Source organism: Danio rerio, chromosome 11, assembly GCF_049306965.1.
Source record: "Danio rerio strain Tuebingen ecotype United States chromosome 11, GRCz12tu, whole genome shotgun sequence".
NCBI classification, from domain to species: Eukaryota; Metazoa; Chordata; class Actinopteri; order Cypriniformes; family Danionidae; genus Danio; species Danio rerio.
Genome location: NC_133186.1, coordinates 12,304,375 through 12,317,500, shown reverse-complemented (window position 1 = coordinate 12,317,500; position 13,126 = coordinate 12,304,375). Strand labels below are relative to the sequence as shown.

At 37.6% G+C, this 13,126-nt stretch overlaps 1 protein-coding gene across 1 annotated transcript in view; it reads left to right on the top strand.

The window, feature by feature from the left end:
* Window positions 1-12,288, top strand: part of wipf2a (WAS/WASL interacting protein family, member 2a) — a 25,684-nt gene extending 13,396 nt beyond the window's left edge. The window contains exons 3-8 of the mRNA XM_005155759.6: window positions 130-262; window positions 363-521; window positions 2,440-3,069; window positions 7,443-7,661; window positions 9,535-9,642; window positions 11,163-12,288. Coding sequence (XP_005155816.2) covers window positions 130-262; window positions 363-521; window positions 2,440-3,069; window positions 7,443-7,661; window positions 9,535-9,642; window positions 11,163-11,203 — 1,290 coding nt within the window. The 3' untranslated portion in view covers window positions 11,204-12,288. The remainder of the gene's footprint in view (window positions 1-129; window positions 263-362; window positions 522-2,439; window positions 3,070-7,442; window positions 7,662-9,534; window positions 9,643-11,162) is intronic.
* Window positions 12,289-13,126: the final 838 nt, after the last annotated feature.

The window sequence follows — 13,126 nt, the reverse complement described above, 5'->3', positions numbered from 1 at the left end:
GAAAATCAAATACTAACATAGCAGAGAGATTCAGTGAATTACAATTCTATTAACATCAGTAAATGTCAGTGAATATTGTTAAATAAATAATGAAAACATTTTTCTACATACAAATGTTTTTCCGTTCAGGCAAACACGACCGCTCCAAAACTGAACAGAGATGAAGCAAAAGGAAGAGGTGCTCTTCTGTCAGACATCTGTAAAGGTGCCAAACTGAAGAAGACGACCGGGGTCAATGACAGAAGTGCACCTGTTATTGAAAGTAAGTCGACTGGACTCCACTACAAAATACAAGTCATTTTGATAAGTAATTTTTAAATAATTGCATTAATATTTGATCAACAAAACTATTTTTTTTACAGAGGCTGGAGGTCGAAGTGGCGGAGGAGGAGGTGGAGGCGGCGGTGGCAGTAGTGGTGGTGGTGGTGGAGGAGGAGGCGGTGGTTTTGGAGGTAGCTCTGGTCCAAAGGCCATGGGAGGGTTGTTCAGTGGAGGAGTGCCTAAATTACGACCCGTCGGTGGTGAGTTTCCTTTTCAAAAACTTTTTCCTTTCAAATTTGTGAATGTATGCTCAAAATTTAAAACACAGTTTATATCTCGTGTGTTTAAGGGAATAACATATTTACATTCCAGCAAACTAACATAATATATAAATAATAAACAATCATTTCTATGGGTTGAGAATTTATAACTTTTTCTCTTAGATTTAGGCCCAATCCCAATTCTATTTTGTACCCCTACCCCTTCCCCCTGACCCTTAAAACCGAGTGTGAAGGGGATGGGCTTCAAAATGTGCCCCTAAGAAATGGGACAGCACTACAACACCTGCACAGGTTTTTATATGTCATCGCAATCTCATGCTTCATGAGATCAGATGATCGCGACTGCTGTAGTTATTCCAGTTGTGTTCTTTTTTGGTATTTATCTTCAAGAAATCACTGAAGGCTTATATTATGTTATCATAAAGATATAATGTGGCAATAGGATCGTAACTACACTGGTCATTTACACAGTGGCCATATTCATTTATGTAAACACACCAAAAACAACATTCCCATTATAGCAGACACTGTAAAAAGGTCATTCCCAGCCACTAGACTTTTCTGACAGGGTATTCCAGTGTCATCGGTAGGCCCACACGGAATATGCGCGCGCAGAATTCTGCAGATTTTTCACAGATTTCTGCAGAATTCCTCAGATTTGTAGCCCATCATTAATTCTGTTTATTTACTTGAGTAAATGTGTGTATTTCTATATTTATTCAGTTTTTAAATTAATTACTGTAATATTATTGACTAATATGAAAATGTTCATCTGATTTATGTACAATGCAGCTTGTACAGTAATATTTTCTGTCTTTTAGTAGATATATTATATGAGAGACTTGCTTTGTTTACCAAATAATGTGAATCTAATTGGATTTGCATTTTAAACATTAAATAAAAGTTAAAAAGATAATATTTTTTATTTCACATATTAAGGTTTTAGTTATGATACTCCCAAATAATTCCACAGAAATTCACAGATTTTTACCAAAATTCTCTGCAGAAATAGCAAAAACCGTCCACAGATTCCATCTGGCCCTAGTCATCGGGTGTCAGAATGTTGTGGGACTGCTTTACAGGAGTTATGATTAGATGATTATGATTATAGATCGCGAAATTTAGCGTTTTTTACTTTATCGTTTTTTTATAAGCATGACGGTAAAACATGAAAGTGGTTATGAATATATTAAAACATGTGCTTGTTTGTTGTAAAAATGCATAATAATAACAAAAAAATACCAATTTGTGGTAAACTTCCGGGTGCAGCTATATTGCCATTGTAGCTGGTGTATTCTGGAAAATTTTCTTAGCCCTTGGTTTCGAATGTTGTCCTGAAAAATCTCCATTCGAAGGCTTATCTACCCCTTCCTCTTAGCCCTACGCCTTCAAGCTAAAGAGAATTGGGAAACCCCTAGCCCTGGTTTTGCATGTTTCCGTAAAGGGGTAGGGGTGTCCCAATTCCCAAAGTAAGGGGAAGGGTTAAGGGGTAGATTTGGGATTGCGCCAAAGTTTCATCTCCTGCCTCTGTTCAAAAAATGTATCGCGATTCATATAGTATTTGTATCAATTTTCCACCGTCTCACGGTGAACATACCTAAAAATTGTTACATCCTTAAAAATATTACAAAATCATTTCAAAATCACAGTTCTTCTTTGATGCACATCAAGAAATGGTTTTGGTAAATGTGTTTTAATCGTAGTTTATGTATGTCTTTTAATTGAATAAAAAATGCATTCAATTTATGATATTTTTGCAAACCTTAGAGTCTGTTTACATCTTGGTGTTTCCATTCAACATTTTCTTATTCTCTTTTGTTTATTTATATTTTTATTGTTTATTTATAATTCAATAATATTCTTTTCATTAACTTCTCATTTATAAATGTCCACACAGACAGCTCTGTAGGACGATCAGCTTTGCGTCCACCTGGCTCTCGCCCTGCAGTACCTCGAGGTCTGAGTAATTCTGAAGTGGACGGCTCCAGCCGTGGTGATGGAAGTCGCACCTCACCTCCCGAACAGCAGCGAAATCATCGTCCCTCACTTCCAGACGTCTCCAAACCATCGGTTCCAAGCAGTTCTTCAAAACCCACCAACTCTGCTCCTCCTCCACCTCCACCCTTCAATCGTGCTGGCAATCGCGGACCCTCTTCAGCTCAACAGGGCTCTGGGCAGAGTCGTGACAAACCCTTTCCACCACCACCACCACCTGTAAGCAAAGGGCCTCCTCCTCCACCTTCACCTGCTCGTGAGGGGACTCCTAGACATCCTCCCCTTTCATCTCGCTCCTCTTCATCATCTTCAATTTCTTCTGGAAATGCACCTCCACCACCTCCACCTTATCGTCAGCCACCTGCTGCAAATGGTGACCCAGCCCCAGAGTTGCCACAGAGGCGAAACTCGCTTAACAGGAGAGGCCATGGTAATGCTAATGCCCGTAGCCAAGCTCCACCTCCTCCACCACCTTCCCAGCAGAACAGACGCCCCCCTCCACCAGCACGTGATCCAGTGGGACGCAGCACAGGTAAAACATCTTAAGATAAAAAAAATCAAGAATGGTCTAAAGGCCATTTTGCACTAAACACAAAGCAATAAAGTGAGGCGAATCACCAAAAATAAATCTACATCAAATTTATGCCTCAGCATGAAAGGATAGTTCACTCAAAATTGAAGATTCTTCCAACATTTACTCACCCTTGACTTATTCCAAACCAGTTTGAGTTTTTTTGTTCTGTTGGAAACCTGTAACCATTGCAGTGTTTTCCCCAGGTTTACAGTTTTGGGGCGGACACAACGCAGCCTGGCTGTTCAGACTCACACTGACCCAAGGAGTCATGTTTTTTTAATGACAGCAGTAAATAACTGAAAAACTATTTGAACTGTACATCCGTTTGTAAATTATAAATTAGCATTTATTTACATTTATTGTCTTATTTATTCACAAACTGTGCAGCTTTTGTCACTGCAATGTATCTTCATGGGCTTCTGGAAGAACATTTCCTGAGCCTCTTGCGATGGAAAGTCAGAAATGTCTGGCCCATTTATTGAGACATTTATTAAACATGTCTCTTCTAAAAATTGAGATGTGAACATGTCATGGCCAGAAGCAGCTTTACAGAAAATAATTCATCCATTCATTTTACTTCAGTTTAGTGCCTTAGTTATCAGGGGTCTACACACGGAAAGAACCGCCACAGAAAAACTACAAACAATGTAATTTGGAAACATTGCAAATGAATAAAGATGAAAATTTGTTAAAATGCTCATCAATTAATCTAATACTTGTTTACTAAAAGGAAATAGGCCTATAAACTACTTAAAGCAATGAGAGTATTACAAGAAGTTGTATTATTAAATATTTGTTTAATAATGTTTAAAAAGTTAGCTAATAATTCCAGCCAGCTTTAAGTGGACTTGCAATATTGTCAAAACGCTGAACTTTCAGTTGTTCTATGTAAAAAGGCCTAAATACATGCAAAACCATTCCAATATTTTGCTCGTCTCCAACTATTGACAGCAGATCCCTCAATGAAAATAAAATCTTTACTGCTCTATTAATTTAACCTAACAAATGTAATGTTTAGACCATCATTGCTCTTCTAGCAATCTGTTCTCTTGCTCATTCACTCTCGTCGCCATGATTTTCAAGTATTTGAATTAATTTTGGGGGATCATGGACTCCGTATGAATTTGCGGAAGACACGCAGAGCTTCCAAGACCGAGAGAGGTCATAACTAGACATTAGATAGAGGAGATGGCTCGCTCGCATCACAGCATTGGATTTGTGCATAGTATCTGAAGAGTGGGGCGGGATGCAGGGACGTATTTGAGGATCGTGCTGGAGACGTGCGATTTCTGGGAGATTATCATTTGTTTGTGGGCATCTGGGAGTCTCTATGCATTTGCGGGAGACTTGGGATGTCTGCATCTGTATATATTTTAGCTGCTGTGATGCAAGCGCAGAACAGAAATGACATGCTGTTGTGTAAATAAGATATTACATGCAGCTATTTAGCTTGTTTATTTATAAAAAGTTGAGATCTGGTGCTATATAGATAATAAAATTTACGTGACTTTAAGGGGGGTGGGTTCAGCCATTGGGAGCCCCCCCCCCCCCCCCCCCCCCCCCCTAATATAATGGTTGGGGAAACACTGCATTGACTTTTGTAGTATTTGTTTTTCCTGCTATGGATTTAAAGGTTTACAGGTTTCCACAATTCTTCACAATATATTCTTTAATGTTTAGCAGATGGTTTGGAACAAGTCAAGGGTGGGTGAGTGAACTAAACCTTTCAAAGGTGACTTCGGATTAAATTTTCCACTTTTGTACATTGTTTTTGTGTTTAGTTCGATTTCTGCCGTGTCTACCAGCTCAGAAAAGTTAAACAGGAAACATACATCTATTGTTTTTAAAACAGTCTGAGTGTATTTATGTGATATGATTGACCCTTTTGAATGCCCTGCTAGTTTAGACATAATTTGCTAGTTCTTTATATGTGCCTGCCTCCAAGCAAACTACAAGCCCTCTTCCTACCCCTATTTGTAAACGTATACCAAAGCAGCTAATGATAAGGTGTTAATACAAAGTAATCCTGGCATGAAGTCTGCTGTGTGTTCTGGTGTAACTTTAGAGGCTCGCAGGTGTCTTTACACAGAATAACAAATTCAGAAAAGGCAACAACAAAATTAATTAGTTCTATACATATATGTGAAAGGAATGTCTCAGAAGAAGTGGGCAAAAACCTGCTTCTTTGTGAAAAACATTTTATTGCCTCTTGTTTTACAATGACAGGCAATACGAAGTTAGACTTGCATCAAATTTGCATTTAAAGGTTTGTTTTTATTTGGTTACAGTTATCAAGCACCAACTTACAGTGCTCAGAATATTTAAGTAAATATTTGGATCCATTTCTCCGTGAATATAGGCAATGTATTTTGGTGTATTTAAACAAAAAAAAAATTTTTTTAAACATATAGTTATTAAAATAATATTTTAGTCACCAAACATATTTAGAAATTGTAAGATAATAAAATTTAATTCAAGCAACATATTTAAAAAAACGGCAACCTACAAAATTTCAACCAAATTTGTAATTTTTTTGCTTCTTGAATTTTTTTTCTCTTTAAAAAAAAAACATAATTTAATATATATCAATAACAAAATTTTGACTATACAAATTTTTGGATCGCTTTCGTAAGTTTAATGTACAATTATACGGTCTGGACGACCGCCCAGCAAGATCTTTTGTGTTGTCATTATAAAGTGGAAACAGCACCAAATGCTTCATACCAATCATACAAACAAAAGTCAGCAGAAGCTCAAGCTTTGGTTGAGCACTGTGTGTGCTGCGCTGGTTAAGCTTCACCTTATGAATGGATAGTTAGGCTACTACAGGTATTCGTGATCCAGCCATAGAGAGAGGCAGGGTTGAGCAGCAGCTCATTAGCATTTAAATAATGGATATCCTGTCGCAAAACGCGGTGAAAATTCCATGCATGACGCTAATAGTCCGATTTGTGTTTACATGTCTGTACTGCACTTCAATAATACGACTAAAATCGGCATACTCCACATCATAATTCGATTTCTCTTTAGTTTGATTATGACCTTAAACTGATTAAATTAATAAAAAATCGCTGTTTACATGGCAGACTCTTAATCAGAGTATTGTCGCAATCGCATTAAAATTATTGGTGTCCATGTAAACGTACTCAGTTACAACAACATTGCCAGCCTGCCTACTACAATGCTCATCCTTAATCTAATCTTCTCCTTTTTTTCCTTTTGTGTGTATTTATATTTTTTCCTTATGACTTTATCCTAATTTAGAGAATATTGTGCATTGGAAGGGGTTAAAGTTTGATACACCAGAAAAAAATTATCTATCATGCTTACCGCTTATAAATTATTCAACTTTGGAATCTTTGATTCATACATTAATTTAATCACGTTTACTGTGAAAGGTCTTAGATCCACCTCACATTTTCAGAAGTACTGGTCCTGAAACAAATTTTTCTAATGGTATTTTTAAAAAGTCTTTATTAAACATTGTAATCCATGAACCCTATAAGCTGCAAGATGTATCACAGCTGTATAAACTTAACATAAGCAAAAATATATTTAATTATTATGTATATAGAAACAAAATAGTTTGTTAATTGTAGTTACTATAAGGACAGAAACCTACAGAGTTCAACTTTTACAGTACATTAAAGACGCCTGATCCAGCTAATCAAGTCGGACAGGCTAACTAGAAAACTACAAGTGTATGTATTGGAGCAAGTCTGGAACTAAACTTTCCATTCCATTCCTTACAGTATTGTATAGGAGTGGGTGGTTATGCTTTCCTTTTGTTTTGGTGCATTCAAATCATGTCGGAAAGATTGTATTTATGAGTTAAATGCAGATGATTATTGGTGGGAAAACTCAGGATTTTATAAAGTTTTTATTAAACATGCTTGGTAACGGTATTACAGACATTTTGGCGGTTTCAAAACCTTTACTTTTCCAAACCACGGTATACCTTGAAAACAGATATTGTCCCATGCCTATACACAATACATGCTTTCAATAGTTTTCATGTGAAACTGAGCTTTTTCAGAGGAACGAATGGAATATATTAGTGCAAGATTACTTAAACAGGGGCGGGAAAATCACACATTGACCGTTTTATCTTGATGAATGTTTTTTATAATCGTTAAAGCCGACAATCGAAATTTAAATTTCATTGCACAGCCCTAAATTTAGTTTTACTAAAAGATCTGTTAGTTTAATTCTCTTGGTAGTATCTTTCTAGAGTTTATGATTACACAATTTAATATTTGTGATTATTCTTTTAAATGAAGGCTTTAATAAATGTAAAATGGCCCTCATTTAAAATGACGTGTTTTTTTCAGCTCCTCAGGTTCCTCCTCCTACATCTCGTAATGGTATTCGGGAAACACCACCTCCTCCGCCTCCTTACCGCGGTGGCCCACAGACCTCCTCTGAGCCCCCAAGTCGTTCGAAGGCTCCTCCTCTGTCCTCTTCTGGACGTCAGTCTTCTGGACATGCGCCTCCTCCACCTCCACCTCTCCGCAATGGACACACGTCTTCCGCCTCAAGATCCTTTGCTGGTGAGTTTCATTTGCTTCATAGAACAAGTGATCTCATCGTTTTTGGATCATTGTGTTCTCTTAGTTGCTGATTTGTTTGTTTGTGGGAAGTGTTTGTAGATCTGAACTTTGATTCTAGCTGTGCATCAGCTCATGAAAATAACTCTGCAGTCAAATGAACTCTCAGTAATTCAAATTTACACAATATTTCCTTATTACAGTCATCAACCAAGCCTTCTCAGAACACAGAGATGTGTTGGCTGATAATGAAAAATGAGGTCATCTTTTTACTCCAGATACAGTAATTAAGGGTGCTTTCACACATGTGGATTGACTCTTTTGTTCCGAAACAGGGATTAAAATTGTTACAATGTTTATTTTTGTTCTTCGTGCAGTTTGCTTTCACACAGCAAAGTTTCTAAACAGAAACTTTAAATTAATGGCTTAACAGTTTATTCTTCAAAGTCCCGCTCAGCTGTCATGCGTCCTTATTTTAGTTTATGATGGTAAGCAAGAAGACAATAGAGTGGAGGAACTATGACATCAATTTGTATGCAAAAATCCGGAAGTGAATTAGCATTTTAGCTGTTCCAGTTCCTTCGTCCTGAAGTCAATGGGTTTTTTCAATAGGATTTCAGTTAAATCGCTTAAATAAGGTTCGTGGCTAACGTAAACTCAATATACTTTTACGTTTTATTCTATGACAGAACACATCACTTAAATCACACTCTTGATTTTTTAAAATCTGTTACGCTTCTCTTAAAAAGAAGGTTGCTATCATGTTACTAAACGGGACTACAGGCGGTGTCGGAGACATTATACGTAATTGAGCTGAGCTGGTCTGGAACGCAGCTCGCTTGCAATGGCCTTTTGGATTTCTCTGTAATTTAAGTATTTTCATGAATAGTAGTTTAAAGTTTGTAGTATTTCTTTAAATCCCCTGATGTGTTAATATGTGTCAACATAATCAATTTAAAAAACATATATATGGTATAAAATGGATCTTGATAGAAGGATTAATAAACATTTCAATTCCAAAAAATGTGAATATTCTGACTATTTGTTCATTTGTCAGTTTTAGCAGGGTTGAGAATCATTATAATCATTCATTCATTCATTTTCTTTTGGGCTTAGTCCCCCTTATTAATTCGGGGTCGCCACAGCATAATGAACCACCAACTTATCCAGCGCGTTTTTACTCAGCAGATGGGATGGCAACCCATCTCTGGGAAACATACACGCACACACATGCACACACACGCACACACACGCACACACACGCACACACGCACACACACACACACACACACACACACACACACACACACACTCATAATTCAACTTTACTGCATGTCTTTAGACTGTGGGGGAAACAGGAGCACCCAGAGGAAACCCACGTACATGCAAACTCCACACAGAAACGCCAAATGACCTAGCCGAGGCTCGAACCAGCGACCTTCTTCCTGTGTGGCGACAGCACTTCCTACTGCGTCGCCTCATTACAATCGAGTATACAAAATTCATAAAGGGGAATTTTTAATCCAAATATTTTATCTGAAATATCTGTTTATGTGAAATAGGTCTGTACTTGCATAAACTGACATTTTGTGTGATCTATCTTATTTTGGCAAAATAATTAATTAATCAAAATAAATAATAATAAATAAATAAAAAATTCAGAGTAAATTTATAACTTTTGACCTCAACTGTGCTGTATGTATGATTTTTTTTCATTATTATTGGTGTTATGCTGCTTAATTTATTTGACATATACTAAGAATTGTTTTATTATCTTGTTTTTTTAATACTTGTTCTGCACTGGATGCTTCTGTCACTAAGATAAATGTAAACTCACTTGCCACTCAGTACTCTTTCTGATTCTGATTTTTTCCAGATGATTTTGAGTCCAAGTATGATTTCCACCCAATAGAGGATTTTCCTCCACCTGAAGAATACAGAAACTTCCCGAAGAGCTATCCCAGCCACAACCACAACAACAGAGGTGACAATCAAAATCAAACATAAAGGGTCACGAAACACCAAAACACATTTTTTGAGATGTTGACAGTCATATATGTGTCCCACGCTGCTAAAAACACTATTAGGAAACATATATTTAACAAAAAAATTTAAAATTGGTTGTTTTTGCGTTATTTCGAGCAAGTCCGTTCTTCCGGTTTGAAAATAAATGTTGAAGCGGCGATTAGATCTTTTTGTGTATTCCAGCATGTAGACTAGATGTCTGTACCCGCGAGTATAAAATAACGTCTTTGAGTTTTCAGCATTAATTCATGAGAAAGACTTGGTTCTTACTAATCAGCGTGTTCTATTGTGTATGTGGTGCAACTTCATTTATATGCATGATAGCTTTGTTTTTACCTGTTAAAGTGTTTAGACGGCAGAGAGAGGCCTCGTTGTGTTGCCAACTTTAATTAAAACAAGTGGAAGAAGAAGAATTGTTCAAAGACACGGGTCGTCAGTGTTGAATTTATAAATATGCCACTACAAAGGTTTTGTTTTCAATTCCTCGCTATGAGAGCGTAGCTGGACTCACATGTGGATTACAATGGTCTGCTAACACGCGACACTAATACGTTTGTAAGAAACATTTTTTTACTCAAGAGCTTTTCCCATCTGGAAATGGTGAAGTCCGTATTTGCCACTCGTCTTATTTTATAAAAAGATGCGGTTCCAGCTGGTGTTGATTGTCCTGTCTTTACAGATATGAGAAATGTGTGTGATCAGTACTTTTTGTTTGTTTATTCAGATGGCAAAGTTAGTTAGTCTTGTCAGCAGTACTCTTTCAATTTTTAAAGACATACCTTAGTCCAAATTATTTTGTTACTAAGATTACAGTGCATTAATATTACTACAATATTAAGGACTGATAGAACAGCTGTAAATGCTGCTCTCCGTATGTAAACACCTTAATCACACTATTACCATTGTGTGGAAAAATTTTGCGGTATTTTGTGACGGGATAGTCTATAAACACATGGCTTTCTGACGCTACTTACCGAGTGCATCTAGGTTAGTGAGAAATGTGGAGCTTTTTTTTCTCCCATACGGCATGCGGTATCAAACATTCCATTAAAAGTACACTTATCCAGCAGTTCCTCACATCCAATATCTCGTTAGTTTGGGGGGGGGCATGCATGAAATGTTCCTAAATTAAAGTGAAGTCAACAAATTATTTATTTGGCGATTAGTTGGATTGGTGATGTCCATGTTAACATAGTCACTGTCTTTCTCCCCTGCGTCTGTGTGTTGTTTTGCCTTTGTGAAAATTATTGCATGGTCGAACTGAAACTCCCATTTTTATGCAAAATCTTCCCTCTTTCCCTCCCTTGACACTCCCAACTAAACAGAGTTGGACTCGCCCACTTTGCTGACTTTTTTCAAACTAGAAGAGTGAAAACACCCTGCTGAGACGGGGGTTTTGTGGCGCTTTAAACATTACCAACAGTTTTTTACAAGATCAACATGAATACATCACTTCATGCCATATTTTCTTGCTTTTAGTGCGAGGTGCTCCTCCAGCTCCTCCAGTTGGAGGAAGATGAAGAGAATTCAGTGAAGAGGAGGACCAAAAGAAACGGAAATACGTACACGCCGTATACGGTATATATTTATGTGTGTGTATGTACATACACGCATTACACATACAGATGCATCAAATAATGTGACATCTTTTTAGAAAAACACTACAAATACCAACACGATCTCAGATCCAAACCACTCCAGAATGCTGTACCTCTAGATCTGAAAACACTGTGCAATATTTCTCCTGCTGCCCATGAAAAAGAAAAAGCACCTTTTAATGTTGTGTCTGACGGAAAACAGCACAGAAAAGAGACCAAGGCAGAGCAGAAAACTCCAGTTACCATGAAGCTAGATGTGTACAGTCTACGTTTCCGTAAAGCAACCAAAGTTTTGTTTTTAATTCAGTGAGAAAGTGTGTAGCACTTGTAGATTAACCATGCCTATGCATATCAGACGCAGAGTCTGTATTTCTCTGGACAATCCTTTTATTCTCACTTTTTATTCTTTTTCTTTTATAATCAATGAGGAATGACTTTAAATTCTGAATGTTTGTTTACACTACAAGGGCCATGAAACAACCTTGTTGCTTGTTCAGTTCAAGGTTGTGTGTTTTCCTGATTATTCTATAAAATCAGACTACAACAGCCAAGTTTTAAACTGGCTTTTTAAACTTTTTAAACTTTTTTTAAACTATTTTCATTTTTGGCTCCGTTAAATTGAAAGCAAATTGACCAAATTAACACTAAGTGCCAGCAGATCCATTTTGAAATGGTGCACACACTTCCTCTTGCTGGGTACCAATGCTTCTGGGTCATTGCTCTCCCGTCGGTTTTGTTTTAAACCTAAGCCAAATTTTAGGAAATGCATTCCAATGGATTTTTGTATAAACACACTACAGATGCTTTTTCAAACGAGCCTGTATTAATTTTATTACGTTGTATTATATGTTATTAAGTGACCTAGTGTGTTCATAATGTTCAGGCACTTCTAAAAGAAGCTATTATTGGGAATTGGTGACCAATCATTCTGACTTGTAAAAGTCATTTTATCTGTTTCTTTAAATATGTGTCAGTATAATTCTGAAATAAAATGTGGTAATGGGTAATACCAGTTATTCTGTGCTTCTTTATACTAATATTAAAGTGCTGCTTGTCTTGTACACAGCTTTAGAATTGTTCATGTTAATATTCACCATTTTTATTTCAGAATGCCTATATTGTTGCCACATAGACTGTTTCATGCTTTCTGTAACTGAGGCCGTACTCACACTAGGTACAGTTGCCTCAAACCGGGCCAAATCGCGCTTGTCCCCCCTCCCGTCTCCCCTGACGGCCCGCACTCACACCACAAATGGGCCTCGGCACGCTTACGTCATCGCTGCTGCGCTGTTCAGTGAGAAGCGCTCTCTCACTCAGCAGCACAGTGGAGATTTCTCTAGTTATATCGTTTCAGTCGTTTGTTATGCAGTGAACTACGGCAGTTTGCGTTCACTGAACAGTAAGAATGATTAATAAATCCATATGAAACAGCGCCTTAAAAGTCACGTCTCGCTTTCAGTTTCGGGCTTTGGCGCGTTTTGCACTCGCAAGCGTACCGTGCCAAAGCCCAAGTGAACCGCGCTCAGGCACACCTTCTGTCTTCTTGTCTTCCAACCGGGCCAGGGTCGGCCAAGTGAACCGTGCTTGAGCCCGATTCAGCGCACTCACACTTCTCAAACGATCCGGGAAACGGGCCTGTGCACGGTACGGATGGCATAGTGTGAGTAGGCCCTGAAATACACTCACCGATCACTTTATTAGTTACACCTTACTAGTACTGGGTTGGACCCCCTTTTTGCCTTCAAAACTGCCTTAATCCTTCATGGCATAAATTCATCAAGGTACTGGAAATATTCCTCTGAGATTTTCCATATTGGCATAATAACATCACGCAGTTGCTGCAGA